At 44.1% G+C, this 18,647-nt stretch overlaps 1 protein-coding gene across 1 annotated transcript in view; it reads left to right on the plus strand.

Moving 5' to 3' along the window:
• The window catches only part of LOC138560841 (zinc finger protein 585A-like), a 183,610-nt gene that overhangs the window by 57,261 nt on the left and 107,702 nt on the right, over positions 1-18,647 (plus strand). The window contains exons 3-5 of the mRNA XM_069642748.1: positions 2,832-2,933; positions 4,042-5,760; positions 6,020-6,147. Coding sequence (XP_069498849.1) covers positions 4,445-5,760; positions 6,020-6,147 — 1,444 coding nt within the window. The 5' untranslated portion in view covers positions 2,832-2,933; positions 4,042-4,444. The remainder of the gene's footprint in view (positions 1-2,831; positions 2,934-4,041; positions 5,761-6,019; positions 6,148-18,647) is intronic.

The raw sequence follows: 18,647 nt of genomic DNA on the forward strand, positions 1-18,647 counted from the left end.
GTATACAAAGGGCACCTGGTTGATGCCTTGCTCTACCCCGGTTAGTAGACTATATAACAACACAATTGAGCAAGGTCATAGTTGTCCAACTAATGATTACAACTTTGTACTTCTGAATGTCAAAACGATCTGAATTGACACAATTCTTGGAGCAAATACTGCAGTTATTATTTTGTGTGCAGTAGGTGTAAAAATACCTATACATATTAAGCCATAGGATATTCAACATAAAAAGTATACATGATATAGTGCATGGGTAGAAAGAATTCAAATAGACAATATTTGAAGTTGGAATTTTGACAATTACATTCTCTAAATCTCTTAAATTAGGGGACATGAGGGACATGAGACATCAATGCTTGTAATTGTCTAGTAGACCATACAAAAATGTGAAACAATTAAACGTTGAAAGACAACATAACAAACAGGTCAACACAACAGTGTTTCGGCCATTTTAGCTAAACTTGTGAAGCAGTGGTTTAGTAGGCCTTCATCAGGACGGATCAATTCTTGTGTGTGAGGAATCCTATGTGATCGTAATCAAAGAGGTACATTGGCGTACATCATCTAAGTGTCAGCGTACACTGATGGTAGTAGGTAAGTTGTGGTTCTGTACAGGGTTCAATCCAGTCAAAATGTCTGTGTGAACACAGGTTCTCAGCACAGGGTGCTTGTTCCTGCGTATAGGTCCGGGTGTTCAAAATGGATACAATTGGCCCCTGCGGCGGTGAATGACACGCTTGGATACAGTGAAGTTCAGCGTGTGGACGATCGGACCTTGCAGCGGCTGAAGTCCATTCTGACAAACTGTTGGCACGATGATGCACACATAGATTCCCATGGTATTTAAATGATGTTGTTGGGATTTTATATTTTTACATTGTTTTGTTCTAAATAAAATATGTATTTTTGTAATAGAGGTGTGCTGACATATTGGGCATTATTTGATTAGCCTTAAGTGTGTGTGTTTTTGGGAAAGTTAGGGTTGATCTAGCTCATTCCAGAGTGATGGATTAAGGGAGGCTTTCGGGCCCGCTCTATTAAAGAAAGATCATTGACTCATTCAGTAAAAATGCAGGTGTCTTGACTCAGTGTTTTACGAGTGGTTGGACGTGTGGCTTCGAGGTACTTCATCGAGCTTTGTTCTGAGTTTACCTTTTGTAGTGCGTATCAATTAACATGGGTGATTTAGACAAAACACTGAGGTAATGTGGGTTTTTAGGTTATAGGAAATATATGTATTCATTATCTTACATACTTCTAATGTAAACACACAACAGTAATAGATTGTATGTAATCACCCGACAATTTGAGCTCAACAGAGCCAACAGTTAGCCAACGTAGGAGGTTTTGCAAATGGGGTCCATCTAATTTGCATAAGAATACATTAATTTGAGACCAACATTAATACGATTTGCTCATTAATGTCACCCCAGTTTGGTTTTTAGTTTCTCAAGTAGCGTTAGTGCTTGCCACCTATTGTATACTCTGATAGGTTCATCATATACACCGTCTCTTAGACCATATGCTTGCCAAAATGGCATCTCATGTGAGTCGGCACAGACTTCCAAACTTTCCAACACTACCCAGCAGATGCATGTCGGAAAGGCAAGTGAACATGGTTCATCTGGACTGGAGATGAGTATGCCTCGTGCCTCACGCATACCCCATGCAGAGGAGAAGGGCGTGTGGAAGGCAACAGCACAACACGACACCTTCGAGGCAGAGGAAAGAACCAAGAAGCAATCAATGCCTGGCCTTCCTGAGTCCTCCCACCAACCAGTTGCTAGGGCCTCCTGCAGGTTCAGCCCTACCATGGTGGGATGGTCCTTTGGGCAGACCACCAGGGAAAGGGAAGCATTGAGGATGATAGCCAGGTACTAGAGTAGTGAAGGCAGCAGCAAGGTGTGGTTTAATAGACCAAGCACTGGCAGGCAAAGTCATTCACAATATCACAGCAGGCTGATGCGGGGAAGTGGAGGGCCTGGGCCATGCACAGCCTTTACTCCTGCAGGAATTACATTGCCAACGTGTGGTAGTGTTCAGCTGTAGGTTCCTGACAGCCCAGCTGAAACAGTTCACCAACTTGTGAAACAATGCAAGGATCTGGGAAAACCTGTGCATTACATTTTTGGTAGAGGAAGATGATAAAGATATGAATGAATCGATGGTCGTTGCTATGTTGGGAGGGGTACTGGGTCAAGGGCAGGACTCTGGCTCATTCTGCTTCTTAGTAAAGAATCTGAATGATGGAGTTTTTAATTGGTCTTCACTAAGCGAGTTCAGAAGCACGGATGTAGAGACTAGGATGGAGGGTGTTGTACAGCAGCGCATTCTACTTTTTATTGCAATCGCTTATTATAGTACATTGTGGCCAGATAAATGGATCAACATTCGGGGAGCACGGAAATTGGATTAAAAGGGGACTCGATCAATATGCGCCACACAAGGATATGGTTAGACCAAGATTGTTAAATATTGTGGGCCTTGAAATCCTAAAAAAGAGTTGTTGCTTCTGGAGGATGGTTAAGCTCACACAACCTAAAGTGGTGGCTGCACAGACGACACACCGGAGAACTGTTGAGGGGAGCTTGTCTTCTAAGGATTATCCCCTCAGAACATGGAGCACTTCCAAAAAATGTGTTCCTTGTGTCACCTCAAACTGGTGTTTGTCCCCCATACTGGACCGATGAGAGGTACTCGCATATACTGTTTATAGCTACCTACACTAGACATACAATAAATGTAGGACTGACGGATGAACAGGTGGACAGTTGCGCATTGTGGTGGGTCTATGCATACTATTCACACGTAAATGCATCTTATTCCAGGGTCGCTGCTATATGGGTTGCAAGAGATGCTGCCAATGGAATTCTCACCCTTTCAGATCATGGATCTGTGGGATTATGTTGAGCGGATTCCCCTCGAGTAGGGTGAGTAGAATCTCCACAGTAGATCATTGGGAATCATGTGTTAGCCCTAAATGGCAGCATCAATTTGTGGTTGTTTGTAGAGATGGGGCAACATCCCCATTGGTTACTAGGGATGTGATGAGAATAGTTCTTGGTCACAGCGCAGAGGGTACAGGGGCGCGCAGAGATTCAACCTAAGGTGCAAGGATCAGAATCCTCAAAAAGATGTCATGTTATGGAGTTTGGTAAGTAACAGACCCATTTACACCCACTCCTTAACAGTAAAACATAGGGTGTGCCACCTCCTGAAAACTGCACTGTGGTATTTTGAACAGGGAAACAGAAGTGAAGTGGGATCCCTCTGGCCAATTAAATTTAGTACCTGGAGATGGGGCACTTATAAACTAGGAAGGCAAATGGGTCATGTGGAGTTTGTGGAGTCTCTCCTACACTTTATTCTTGTGGTCTCTGACACGAACTCCAAACTCATCCCTCACCTCCAGGATTGACAGAAAAACAAGCTTATCTAGGTTTAACGTCGATGTTTGAATGTAGTGGCAGCATGGCCTGTGCCATTCTCACCGTGGGAAGAGATTGGCGCTTTACCATTAAATCACAGTTCTGTCCCTATTTCCTCGATGGTGCTGTTAATTATATTATTCATATTTTGGCCAATACACACGTCATCAGTGATTACACAATGGACTGGACAAGCAGGCACCCGATTGGTGGCAAACTCCTGCCTTTATCAGTTGTGTATGGAAATTGGGAGCATCCGTGTGCTATTTAGTCATTTCAGAATAGATATATTGGTAGAACATATATACATGTTCCTGATGATTAAAATATGCATTTAAAATGTTTGTTCCTAGTGTTTTGAATGCAAAACATTTCTAAATAAAAATGAAATGCATTATTCCTGCTGCATGTTACCTCTGTTTCACTAAATGTTCCCATTGGAGCACCACTTCTCTGCCACCTATTAGGGTGCCTTTCCCCAATAGATGGCACTTCAAAGTCAAATACGTTACTATATGAGGAGTTACTACTGAGTAGTCTTATGACGTGTGCTGCCTGTGATTGTGAACATGTTGAAACTAATAATGTGCGTCTCCTTTTATCTTAATAGGTGACTGATGCCCCAGAAATGCAACAGTGATTTAGATTCCCTGGACTATCGCAGGGAAAAGCTTCATTGTTAGAATGTGCAATTTCCGAGCATCCTAGAAGAGTGCAAGTTTGGTGTCCAGTTGCCTTTTCAGAGTATTCAGGAACTCGGATTGCGAAGCCTGTTGATACACGATGCCTTCCGTCCATGCAACCTCTTTGTGGTAGCATCCAGTAACCAAGCATGTTGATGCTGTAAATCCTGGGGGAGAGGGATATCTAGCACAACGTGACAATGTTTTATGTGCAGTTAGAAAAGCATTTCTCGTTTGTGCTCTGAATTTGGGAAAAGGTTAATTGAAAAGGCTTCTCTTGAGTCAAGGCACCTGACAATAAACTGGCAAGACACTTTACTTGTGCACAAAATGTGGGGACAGTTGCCATCTCAAGAACATACTTCTTGCCCACATGAGGACATGGGTGACAACCCATATCAGTGCACTGAATTTGATAATGTCATCCATTTGCATGATACAGTTATCAGCCACCAGCAAATGAATAAAGGTGAGAAACCTTATGAGTGCACTGAGTGTGGGGACGGGTTTGCTGCAAAGCAAGAGCTTACTATCCACCACCAGAGAACACATACAGGTGAGAAACCTTATGTGTGCATTGGATGTGGAAAAGGGTTTTCGAAGAAGGGAGGTCTTATTAGCCACCAGAGAACACATACAGGAGAGAAACCTTATGAGTGCACTGAGTGTGGGAAAGGGTTTTCTACAAAACGAGTGCTTGCTATCCACCAGAGAATACATACAGATGAGAAACCTTATGAGTGCACTGAATGTGGGAAAGGGTTTGTTCAGAAGGGAAATCTTACACGCCACCAGAGAATACATACAGGTGAGAAACCTTATGAGTGCATTGGGTGTGGGAAAGGGTTTTCTACAAAGCACGAGCTTACTAGCCACCAGAGAACACATACAGGTGAGAAACCCTATGAGTGCACTGAGTGTGGGAAAGGGTTTGTTTGGAAGATACATCTTACACGCCACCAGAGAAAACATACCGGTGAGAAACCTTATGAGTGCACTGAATGCGGGAAAGGGTTTGCTGGAAAGGGAGGTCTTATTATCCACCAGAGAACACATACAGGTGAGAAACCTTATGGGTGCATTGAATGTGGGAAAGGTTTTGCTCAGAAGGGATACCTTACTACCCACCAGAGAAAACATACAGGTGAGAAACCTTATGTGTGCACTGAATGTGGGAATGGGTTTGCTGAGAAAGGACATCTTATTAACCACCAGAGAACACATACAGGTGAGAAACCTTATGGGTGCATTGAATGTGGGAAAGGGTTTGCTACAACGGGAGCTCTTAGTAGTCACCAGAGAACACATACAGGTGAGAAACCTTATGGGTGCATTGAATGTGGGAAAGGTTTTGCTCAGAAGGGATACCTTACTACCCACCAGAGAAAACATACAGGGGGGAAACCTTATAAGTGCACTGAATGTGGGAATGGGTTTGCTTCAAAGCAAGCGCTTACTTTCCACCAGAGAACACATACAGGTGAGAAACCTTACGAGTGCACTGAATGTGGGAAAGGGTTTTCTACAAAGCAAAAGCTTACTATCCACCAGAGAACACATACAGGTGAGAAACCTTATGAGTGTGTTGAATGTGGGAAAGGGTTTGCTCAGAAGGGAGCTCTTACTAGCCACCGGGGCACACATAGATGCTTTCTGTAAAGCTATGAAAACCATCCTCTTCACATAAGGTTTCTCTCAGCACCATGAATACTAATCAAATGTCCCACTGCATAAGCTGCATTGTAATGATCAAATGCATAAACTGAAATGACAACTATGTTTGTAGCAATCATAATGTGCCAACGACTGCTACCATTCCTGTACCCCTGTAACTAAGCTCCTGCAAGTAACAGCGCCTCAATGCCCCTGGGCTGTTTGCGTGCTATATAAATAAAAATAAAATACAGGTGAGAAACCTTATGCGTGCACTGAATGTGGGAAAGGGTTTGTTCAGAAGAGACCTCTTATTATCCACCTGAGAACACATACAGGTGAGAAACCTTGTGAGTGCACTGAATGTGGAAAATGCTTCAGTCAGAACAGTCAACTTGGTATGCACCAGACAAAACATGCATGCCTGGGTCTATTTCAGTTTACTGAATAGTTCAGTACCCAGGATGTTCTTATCTGCAATGAGAGAGAACGTGTAGGTGGTGAAATCTCTTCTACAATTGAAGGTGCTTCCGATAGGCGGTGCTTCTACAATGCTACTGAGTTTGGAATGGCTGACTAATACTGTGAAGAACCTGCCTCCACAGCGGTTTTTGGTTTCCTTTGGCACACGAATGATGGCTGATTATGATTGTTGAATCGCTGTTGTTTGAAATGCATCCCTTCTGGAATATTCAGAATGGAGACTGTACCTTCTGTATTAAGGTAGCCATCCTATGAAACACTTTGCCTAAGGACCTCATGCAAATTAATGGACAACAACATTTTGCAAAAGCTTAGTCGGTGGTTGAATCAATAACTATAGAACCTCGTAGGATATATGAGGTGCCCCTTGGGACCCCGGCAGCTAGTAAGGACTCTGCCCCAGCTCTTGGCTCAGCTAAGGTCTATCGCCCTCCTCATGCTCCCATCTACTGAAATGGACCCCAGAGCGCATCTTGTCTTTTTAAGTACTGATATTATGCTCTTGCTACATAGATTATAAAAGTGGATTCGGAGGGGTTCAGAGTGCATTTCCCTTCCCAACTCCATTGCACAGCTTTAGCAACATACAACCCTTACAACGTACTCTGCAACACCTCCACTGCAGTTCCTGTTGCATCTAATGCACTTATATAGGGATAGAGAAGGTTTTCACAAAACAGAAAGGCTTTCGGGAGTGAAGCATAATATTCATTACATAAGTGTTAGCGATTAGCATTTTACTGTACCAACGTCTTATAGCCAAGAATGTAAAAAGGAAGTATTTGTTTACACATACACAAATCCCCTCATACTTTCCTTCTAGAGTAACACAATATTCCAACTTTCCACGTTCACATAGAATTCAAACACATTTGTTTGTCTGATAATAATTCTCATATTCTGTAATCAAATTAATTTATATCACTTCTTTTGTCAAGGACATTCAAATACATGGCAATCATATAAACCCCTGTCCAACACCACCTGGGTTTTAAATGCCCTTTCCATTGACAAAGACACAAAAGTCCTGTCCAGCCTTATCCCTTCTGCTTCAGGAACATCATAGTCCCAATAGACCGGCTCTATCACTGAATCAATATGTATAAAAGGCATTGCATTTCTAAAGGCACATCACAAAGTGTTAACCTAAAATAATAGCTTGTATAGGCTCGTTAAACCTATCCAATGGCAAATAACCATATATCAAGCAACACATTTCATTGTATATCATAATGTTCAATTCATAGCAAAATTGGAGTACATTATTCAGTCAAGCAAACCCCACTGCAATACTAACCCAATCCTGACACCCTCTAACAGGATCCCAGCATAGCATCGCCTCAGCAAGTCAGCCAGCCCTTGTCTAAATGCTTCTCAACCTTCATACTCTGTCAGTTGTTATAACTCTAATTATTTCCACATTTGACTATGGCAGTGCCATTTTTTTGTGCTCCTTGGAATTTGTGACGAACATCAGGTGGCACAAAGTTCCAACACGCTTCTTTCAGGCATTGAGACATGTGGCCATATCACTGTTTCATTACAATCCACACCGGCTTCCTGTGACCTCTCAGATTGGTTTTAAGGTGCTTTGTCTAGCAGTGTATTAACCATTTACTCCCCAAGAATGAGCAAACACTCCCTTCAAAAAAGTAGCCAAACTCCCAACTGTAAAATTGGAAACAATGGACAAATTGGTGCCAACCTTCCTGCTTTCTCCCACTCAGGTTCATGAATATGTTCAGCCCAGTGATGCCAGCCAGGCAGTACCAGTGGATGGTGGTTTACAGGGATTTCCGCTGGATAGGTAGAGAAACTATAAAGTAATGTATATTTTATTTTACATTAATTGCTAGTCATAAAGAAGTGTGAATTAAAAAGTTGCAATTTCTTTCTACTTAAGTAAAAAGAACAAATGACTTGCCTCTCTGCAATGTTTTTTTCTGATGGTTATACCTGCCATAGATTCCTCATCTTTGATATCCATATCCTTTTGCAGCTGTTATCCAGAAACCATTCTGCCGATAGGGGGTGCTGCACAGCTCTGTATCAGTCCAGCCCTCTTCGCACCTTGCACCAACATGATGTCTGGGCCAGTATAAGTAGCAGTGCTGTGCCCCAGACCTCAGTTCCACCCTCCTTTCCTAGCACTCTTGATGCTGAGGGACTGTGGAACTGATGGTGCACCAGTTTCCCAGAAGAGGGGCAGTGCAATGAGGAATCTGACAGGAACATCCATCAGAAGGAACATTACTGAGAGGAAAGTAATTTGTTCTACGAATGGATTCCTTCCTGCCATGGATTCCTCATCTATGATGGACTCCCAAAGCAGTACGTAATCTGGAGGAGGGAGGAAAGCAAGCACACCACCTAAACCACAAAACTCTGAAGGACTGCCCTATCCAAACTGGGATCCTGCCCCGCAAGGGAATCCAAGCAGTAATTCTTATCGAGCGTGTGCAGAGACGCAAACGTTGCTGTGTCAATCTGGAAAAGTGAATACCCTTCAGTTTGGATGATAGACGTATCTTGATGGCTGAAGGCCAACCGTCTTATGCACAGAATTGTAGAAATGTAGATTGCTATACTTGACCAACAAGCGGCCATTTTAAACATAGCAAGAATCGCCATTTTGCTTGTTAACCATTGCTCATTGCTTTCTGTCTAAACTGCTTTGCAGCCTGCAATTCTTGCGAATTCTGCTTACTCTGCTCAACTGTTAACATTGTTGTCTGAATATGAATGGGCAAGGCCGCGGGACTAAGGAGTTCATTGAAACTCCTCACGAGCAGCCAGGAAAGGAATGCCCACGCTCCCTCTCTGTAGCTTTGAGGGAGAGCCGCAGGGCATTTAATAATTTCGCAGCTGCCAGCCAGTCTCGTACTATGGTAGAATATGTTAGAATAAAGCAGCTAAAGGCTTGAATTATGCTGTTCTTACGGCCCCCCTTTCACTGAACCCTTTAGAGCATGTCAGCTCCCAGGACATGAATAGCACCTCATAGATAGCAAAGCTTGGAATGTGACTCTTCCCCCCGTGTGTAGCTCGCTTCCAAGAACAGAAGCACTGTGTTCTGTTCAACAACTAGAAGATGCCTCCGCACTTGCTAAATTTCACATTGTTACTAGAATAGACATCGAAAGTGTCATAATTGTCATACTCGTCAGAAAATGTCCATCATCACCCCGAGTTCAAAGAAACCCAATAAAGGGGGGTGTTAAACATGTCATAGCTGATTGTATGATATGCATTTTGTATATATGTAACTGATGTATGTTGTTCGCTCTCTTGCGTCCCTCGAGGTCTAGAGAATACACGTTGTGGGGCGTGAGACCTGAGTTGGCCAACTGAGACTATTTTTTTCTTGCAAATAAACCCTAGCATTGGGAATTCAACCTTGTGTCTGGCGTATCCTTTCGTGTATGGTTATTGCCTTGTTTCCATATCGCAAGGGACCCCTAAGGGCCCCTTTGAAGATGGTGCCCGAATAGGGACCCTCCCCCACTTGTCCCATCGTAGACGCTGTAACGGAGTAAAGGCGGAAGAACAGCGCGGACGGGACGATCGAGCCGGGATCAAGAGGTGTACAGGGCGCCCTGTAGAAGTGAGGAGAGATTCCTTCGCAGATCTGCACACATCTGATCCCTGATCGACGTACCGGGCCAGACGTTATTGGTTGCGTCAGTAAACAGGCAATTTGTTCTATCAGGTGAGTCATTCCCTGATTCAAAAGTAATCCTGATTTTTGGTTGAGTGTTGATTTTGCAAATTCAAACATCCAGAGTAAGGTTGGTTAGCCAAGGGGAAGGTTAAAAACATGCCTGGAGTACTGTCCACTTTAGCGGGGCTTTTCCGCTGCGGTAGACAGTCCTTGGAAAATGGCCAAAGTGCACCGCCTGGGGGAACGCCGGCTTATGACATGTATGCGAAATATGGTGTGGGTGCGATAATATTTTGTGAAATTTGGCATAGGCAAACTAGAAAGCAACAGGACCATCAGTGGTTGTTTTGAGATTGCGAGGATAGATTACATGGAAAGGGTGTGGATAAGAAAACAAGCGCGACCCGCGGCTTTTGAAACTATTAAAGACTGGAGGAGGGAAGCAATGCTCCGATTTAGGAGTAGAGAGAAGCATGCGCGTAGGCACAAATCGAAGCTTGAGTTAGCGGAAGAGAAGGAGGAGGAGGAGTGGACGGCAAGTCTAAGAAGGGAAGGGAGACATGAACAAATGAACATAGAGGGAATATACCTGCAGCGGGAACTACACATAGCAGATTAATTAATGGAACATTTGTTAACACATACCGGCCAAGGCCCAAAACCAGAATCAAAACCAAATATGCCAGTAGTGGTTGCACAGGCCCCACCAGTAGCTCTCACACTCCCTCCCGCAGCCCAAGCACCTCCTACCACCCAAGCATTAACCCAAGCCCCACCCGTAGCTCGAGCCCTCCCACAGGCAAAGACCATGCACGCAGCATTTCCCAGAATGGCCCTTCACAGATGCCACCTGTGCCACTTGTCCCATCTGCACCTCCCGCTCTGGAGACAGATTCAGCACTGTCCGCCCATCCCGAAGTTGAAATTGAGACCGGGGAGGCAAGAGGCGGGGCTGAAGAAGCAGGATTTGTACGGGTAACCCGCGGCGCGATCAGCAAAGAAAGAAAGGTTGAATTACAGCAAGAGGCAGAAATGTACATAGAAGGAAATGACGGGACGGCAGCATTGGCCTCATTGTATGGTTACCGAAGAAACAACGAGAGACAGGTAGTGTTGGAATGCATGGGGGAATTGTTAGTGGGGAAGTGGAAACAGTCACTTGGGAGATTACCGCCGCAACGATTGTTAGATTTGAATAAATTAGCACGCTGTGAGCAAAAAGATGAAGACGTAAGGGAATATGTGTATAAACTTATCGAGCTTAAAAATGAAATGGATGATGAATATGCTGAAATGTTTGCTACACCTGAGTACAGAAGAGACGATATCAAGAAAGGTAGGAAGGAGGCGTCGAAGTTGTATATGCAAAAATCATGGCGAAAGTTTTTTCGGGTGGCGCAAAGTGTTTGCCGCCCCCTGGACAGATAGGTGATAAACAAAGATTGCAGGCATGGGTGGGGGAAACAATGCGATGGATGTCGAACAAAAGAATGTCAGTGGAAGAAGTAAGTGAGATGTGTAATGGGTACCCATTGGAGATGAGAAAAGAAACGACGCGAACAATAGTAGGGGTACTACTGCAGCAGGTAGCTGGACACAATAGAGGAAGAGGAAACGCACAAGGCAGGGGACATTTAAATAATATGCATGGGGTATCATTGGGATTAAATCAATGTGCGTACTGTAAAGCGGAAGGACACTGGCGAGCGCAATGCCCGCATCTACAGAATAGAGGTGGGTTTGGTCAGAGAAGGCATAATGGAGGGCATCAAGGGTCGAATGGCCCAAATAGAAATAGCATGCAGCAGCAGGATTATAGCAATGGAGGTAATAAAAACCAATCCCATGTTCAAAACCAATCCCAACAAAACCAGGCTTTACACCAAAGTGTTCCAAACCAGAATCAGGGCGGGCAGGGCCAACAGAGAAACAATCAGAGTGGAGGACACTGAGGGGGAAATGGGAATATTTTTGATACACAGCCAAACACGTATTATAGCAGTAGTGGTGACTACACATCGGACGATGTGTTGTTTCCGCAATAGGACAGCCCACAACAGGGGTCAGAACCAGTGTCTATTCCCGTGAATCAGAGAGGACCCTGCGTAGAATTGAGAATCAGGAATAAAGAGCACTGTTTCCTTGTAGATACAGGGGCACAAAAGTGTTCGATAGACCACCACTTGGTTCCGGAGATACCACTGTCGGGGCAAAATAATGTTTCTGTAGGGTTCGCAGGTACACCAGTCATTAACCCAGTGTCCGAATCTGTCCCAGTCACAATATGACCATTTACGGAGCAGTGTCCATTTCTCCTGACAGAAAATTGTGGAGAGAACCTGCTAGGATTAAATTTGTTGAGAAAATTGGGGGCAGTTATACATTGTACGGCAAACGGGGTGTTTCTCACGATTTGGCCACATGATGTACCGGTGACGGAATTCATGTCCGAAGCGTTACCAGAAGAGCTAAGTAGAGTACCAACCTGTCTGTGGGCAATGCATGATAACGATGTGGGATGCTTGAAAATAGAGCCAGCAAAAATAACTTTGAAAGAAGGTATTACATTGCCATGAATTCCCCAGTACAAAATTTCTGTTGAAGGTGAGAAGGAAATTGCAGGCAGCAAGTGCAACAGCCTGATTCTTCCAGTTTATTCATTGCCTCCCAAGAAGGGAGGCAATGAAGTACCATATTGTTTCATAATTGATCTGCGTGCATTAAACAAAGTGGTAGACCCACAATTCCCTTTGGTCCCAGATGTCACAACAATATTGACAATGATACCTGCTACAGCAGAATACTTTTGTGTAGTTGATTTAAAGAATGCGTTCTTTAGCATTACAGTGGACAAGAGCAGTAGATATTTGTTCGCGTTCACTCTAGGAGGACGATCATTCACATTCACGTGCATTCCACAGGAATACACAGAAAGCCCGAGTATTTACAGTAGGGCACTAATGGAACAGCTAGATATGCTAGAATTACCTACAGGTTGCGTACTCTTGCAGTATATAGATGATTTATTACTAGCTGCTGACACAGAGGAGATATGCAAGGAGAGTACTGTATTACTATTGACACACCTAGCGACACATGGTCACAAGGCTAGTTTGAAGAAATTCCAGTATAATCGAAAGGAGGTGTCTTATTTGGGTTACCTACTTTCCAAAGAAGGGAGAAGACTAACGCCAGAGCGCATAGAAAGTATTTCTAGTATGCCTATTCCAAAAACTCAAAAAGGAGTGAGAGCTGTAATAGGCATGGCCTCTTATTGTCCGCAGTGGATCAGTAATTTTGCGTTGATTGTGAAGCCGATGATAAAGTTAACAAAAAAAGGATGCAGTGATGCCTTTACAGTGGGATGAGGAATGTCAGAAAGCGTTTGATCAATTGAAAGTTGCATTGTGTTCCGCACCAGTTTTAGGCACGCCGAACTATGCCAACATTTTTAGATTGTTTATAAGCGAGAGTGAAGGATGTGCGTTGGCGGTTTTGACACAGGAACAAGGTGGAAGAAATAGGCCATGCGGCTATTATTCTTCTGCGCTGGACCCTGTAGCGCACGCACTACCACGATGTTTGCGATCTGTTGCAGCGGCTGCTGCGTCAGTGAAACAAACTGAAGGAATGGTATTGGGGCACACTTTAATTCTGATGGTGCCACATGCCATAGACGTTCTATTAAATAGAACCCAGACGCAACACCTCACCTCTGCGAGACTAACAAGATATGAACTCCTCTTGTTTGCACCCCACATCCAAATTATGAGGTGTAACGCATTGAATCCTGCAGAATTAATGCCACTGCCCATAGCAGAAATTGGTGACAACGAATCACCACCCCATGATTGTCTAATGGTCACAGAAGAAGAAACAAAGGGAAGAGTTGATTTGAGTGACACCCCACAGAAAGAGCCAGATGGGGAATTGTTTTATGACGGCTCCTGTTTCAAATTACCTGATGGCACATCAACTGCCACGTATGCTATCACTACTCTGGAAAGGGTTGTAGAATGTAAAAGAATCCCCTATAATTCAGCACAAGCTGCAGAAATTTTAGCGCTGTCTAGAGCCTGTGAACTCTCTGAAAATTTGAACGTAAACATTTATACTGACAGCCAGTACGCCTTTGGCGTGGTTCATAACTTTGGTCGACTCTGGCCTGAGAGGGGTTTCTTGACATCACATGGGGCCAGGATTCAGCATGGCCCTTTAATTGTGCGATTGTTGTCTGCACTCATGTTTCCAAAGCGCCTAGCAATAGTGAAATGCGACGCGCATAAAAAAATAACATGCAAAATAGGAGAAGGAAACGCATTTGCAGACAGAATTGCGAAACAAACTGCCACTGATTTACATAATAAAATGATGACAGTACAAACAGAGGAAGTACCCTGTATGATAGAGGATGGAGTTGCCACTGTCAAAGAAATGCAGGCCGAGGCCACGGCCGAAGAGATTCGAGGGTGGGCTGAGGGCTCTGCTGAGGTAGATTTGGAGGGTTGTTGGGTGGACAAAGAACTGGATGTTGCCAAATTGTTATGTGACTGCAATGGTCACAATGGCGTGCAGCCCTACTCGGATCTGTGCAAAGAAGATAGTACAGCATTTATCCACAGTATGGAAAAATGGGCACATAAAAAAAATGCAGAAAGATTGGTGTAGAATTGTATTACATGCTTGCAACACAATGTAGGGAAGGGAACCGTGACTCCAACAGGCAGTTTTGGCCCACCCTCTATGCCATTTGAGATGATCCATTTTGATTTCATAGAAATGGAAAGGTGTCAGAACTATAAATATATGTTGGTAATGATGTGTGCATTCAGCAAGTGGGTGGAGGCATATCCCTTAAAAGATTGCACTGCAATGACTACGGCAAAAGTAATGCTCAAGGAGTATTTCTCCATGTTTGGGCTGCCCCGTGTCCTGTGGTCAGACAACGGCCCACATTTTGTGGGCGCAGTGGTATTACAGATCTGTGCAGGTCTGCAGATATATAAACGATTCCACAGCTCCAGGCATCCCAGTTCCGCCGGACTTGTTGAGAGACATAACAGTATTCTAAAATCGAAGATCGCAAAAATATGTGCTGGGAGCAAGTTGAGTTGGGTAGATGCATTACCTCTAGCGCTATTATGCATGCGTATGTCTATGCAGGCTAAAACCGGGCTCTCTCGCTATGAAATTATAATGGGGAGACCAGCAAATGTATGGTGTGCACCGCAGCCCAAAAGATTATGCAAGGTAGAGCATCCTGTGTTAAGTACATACTGTGGCCCTTTAATGCAGAAGTTGCGTTTGATTCATCAGCAGGTGCAGGAGGCGTTACCAGTACGATACACCGGACCGGGGCACGTGCTGGAGCCAGGAGACTGGGTGCTGATCAAAAACTTTGAGCGAAAAACATCATTAGCACCCAGGTGGTGCGGCCCCTATCAAGTACTTTTGGTGATGCAGACGGCCATTCAAGTAGACGGCCACACGGCCTGGATCCATGCGACGCATGCCAAAAGATTCCCAGGTTTGCTGAACACACCGCTTGACCAAGACGACCAGAGAAAGGAAACGGTCTTGGAAGCAAAAGAAACTACTGCCAGTTGACTGCCACAGCATCAGCCTGAGCAAGAAGTGAAACTCGAAACAGAGCCTGGAGAGACTGCCAAAAAGGGGAAAGGGCGAAAAAAGTGCCCCAACACTGGCCAGCAGAAACAACATCATTGTTGAATGACACAGAATCAGCATTGCAGACAGCTGCAAAAACGGAGCGTGTGCCCCTTTGGCACCCATCAGATCTTGTAACCACACCAGAGCCAATAACAGAATCTGCATCATTGCCGCGGCGCTCCACGTCACCTGTCATTGCGCCGCAGGCTGACACTGAGCCTGACACTGGAAGTGCATCGGCACTGTTCACAGATCACACTATACCAGGAGTGAAACGGTATAACCTCAGGCCTTGGAGGGCGAAGTGATCCACTGATTCTTGGTGTTTTTGCCTTTGGTTCCACTCACGGACGGAGAAGGAACCAGGGGTGTAGAGGAGAGAGGTGTGAGAGTTGTGCAAATCGGACAATTCAAGACTCACGGCTCCTCGGTGCGTTTATGACAGAGTACATGTGTCCTAAGCCAGAGCAGGACAAGCTGGATGCACATAGTACTCGGTCACTAAAAACTATTCAGAAATCGTCTGAGCAGTGAGATAAAAGGAATACTACTAATCGTGCCCAAACCAATGGTAAAGGCTGTGAAGGGCTGGCAGACTGAACTATGACATTTTTCCGTTGAACTTTTGGCATCAGAGCAAGTGTAACAACGAGAGATATCCACAACAAATTTTTACAGTAAGAAGAAGGATGATGAAGAGCAAATCGAAACTGGTTCCAGCTTCCTCCTGCACCGCTGCTGAGAAAATGATAGTTATAGAGACTGTAAATTCAGGGAAAAGGCATGGTAAAAAAAATGGTGTACTAACTTGGACGCTGGTTCTGTGTTTCATAAGTATGGTAGTACCAATGACAATAGCCATTGTATTATGGTGCATGGAGTCAAAGCACCCATTAGAAACACTCTTACCAGAAACGAATGTGTCCACTACTGAAAGCCAGGTTCATGTAATCACTTGTACATTGTCCCCAATTGAAGAGAGACAACGAGAAGGGTATGGCAACAACACGTTGTTGCTAATAATGAACATGACCCATGCAGTTCTAAAGAAAAGAAACTGCTGAGTATGTGCTCATTTATCACAGCATGGTGGGAAAGGGATAGGATGGTATGTACAACCGTTGCCATTAAGTTCTGCATGCAGAGCATCTTTAGGTGCAATCGTTTTTTGGGAAATGGAACAGAAGCAGTACGGGTCAATTAGATAAAACAAATATGAATGAATTCCAGGAAATTATCATGAGACCTGTGGGCTGCTCCATATTCCATAAAACACGTGTAATAATCCCAAAACCCACGCCAAAGAGTACACGAAAAATAAGAAAACAAAATAGGCAGGATAGATTGTCCCTGCCAGAAAAAACATCAGTAATGACGTTCCGCATGAGAGAAGAATGGAACAAAGACGCTGTGCCACCTTCCTATGCGGTGAATAACAGCCCAAGAACTGTCCCGTTATGCCTGAAGAAAAAAGGTATCTACTTAGTAGGCATGTCCTCTGGGTGCATGGATACAGTGGTCCTAAAATATGAAGTTGAACCAGTATACGTAGGAGACCCTGTTTATTTCGTATGTGGGGAAAGCGCATACCCATGGTTACCTAGAAACTGGGGAGGTACGTGTTACCTGGGTCTACTGTTTCCGGGAGTGTTCCTCTTAGAAACAGCAGAAGTAGCCAGGCGGTTAAGAGGTAGAACCCGAAGGAGTAGCGAGGACGGAATGATAGCATTAGATGCAGCCAAATCTTTTATACCATTCTTGGCCTAAATAGAAAACTCCTATAACATAAGGAAACTGTCCAGAATACTAAAAAATACAATAGATACAACAACGGATATCTTATACAACATGACGTTGAAAGAAAAAGGAATTAGGCTAATGGCACTACAAAACAGAATGGCTCTTGATCTAATATTAGTTGACCGTGGGGGATTTTGCAAACTCGTAAAAACTGCATGCTGTGTGTTTATAGATGATTACTCCCCTACGATATTTAATGCAATCCGGAAATTACATGTCCTAAGTTCCACACTCTCTACTGAAGAAGGGGGTCGGGGGATAGGATCCTGGTTTTGGGGACTATTGCGGTCCTGGGGATGGAAGCTAATTTCGATACTAGTGGTGGCGCTTGGAATATTCATAACATGTTGCTGTTGCATACAATGCCTACCAATAGCTTGCACTGAGATAACTGAGGGATGTACTAAGGGATGTATGCACATGATGTCGAGAGGAAAACAAACCCATGGCCAAAATGACAAAGACACTGATGAAACAAAAACAGTAAAACAATTCATTGCTATAGACATTAATGATGAAGATGATGCATATGATAGCATGCAGGGTTCAGACATAGATACCCCAGAATTATCCTCATACGAGGAGGATACAATTCATGAATAAGACGCTTGGCATATGGCCAAAAGGCGGGTTTGTCAATCTGAAAAAGTGAATACCCTTCAGTTTGGATGATAGACGTATCTTGATGGCCAAAGGCCAACCGTCTTATGCACAGAATTATAGAAATGTAGATTACTACACTTGACCAACGAGCGGCCATTTTAAACGTAGCAAGAATTGCCATTTTGCTTGTTAACCATTGCTCATTGCTTTCTGTCTAAACTGCTTTGCAGCCTGCAATTCTTGCGAATTCTGCTTACTCTGCTCAACTGTTAACATTGTTGTCTGAATATGAAAGGGCAAGGCGGCAGGACTAAGGAGTTCGTTGAAACTCCTCACGAGCAGCCCGGAAAGGAATGCCCACGCTGCCTCTCTGTAGCCTTGAGGGAGAGCCACAGGGAATTTAATCATTTCGCAGCTGCCAGCCAGTCTCGTACTATGGTAGAATATGTTAGAATAAAACAGCTAAAGGCTTGAATTATGCTCTTCTTACGGCCCACCTTTGACTGAACCCTTTAGAGCGTGTCGGCTCCCAGGACACGAATAGCACCTCATAGATAGCAAAGCTTGGAATGTGACTTCCCCCGTGTGTAGCTCGCTTCCAAGAACAGAAGCACTGTGTTCTGTTCAACAACTAGAAGATGCCTCCGCACTTGCTAAATTGCA

The sequence above is a fragment of the Ambystoma mexicanum genome, unplaced genomic scaffold (genome assembly GCF_040938575.1).
Source record: "Ambystoma mexicanum isolate Mex_15411 unplaced genomic scaffold, UKY_AmexF1_1 Mex_scaf49, whole genome shotgun sequence".
NCBI classification, from domain to species: Eukaryota; Metazoa; Chordata; class Amphibia; order Caudata; family Ambystomatidae; genus Ambystoma; species Ambystoma mexicanum.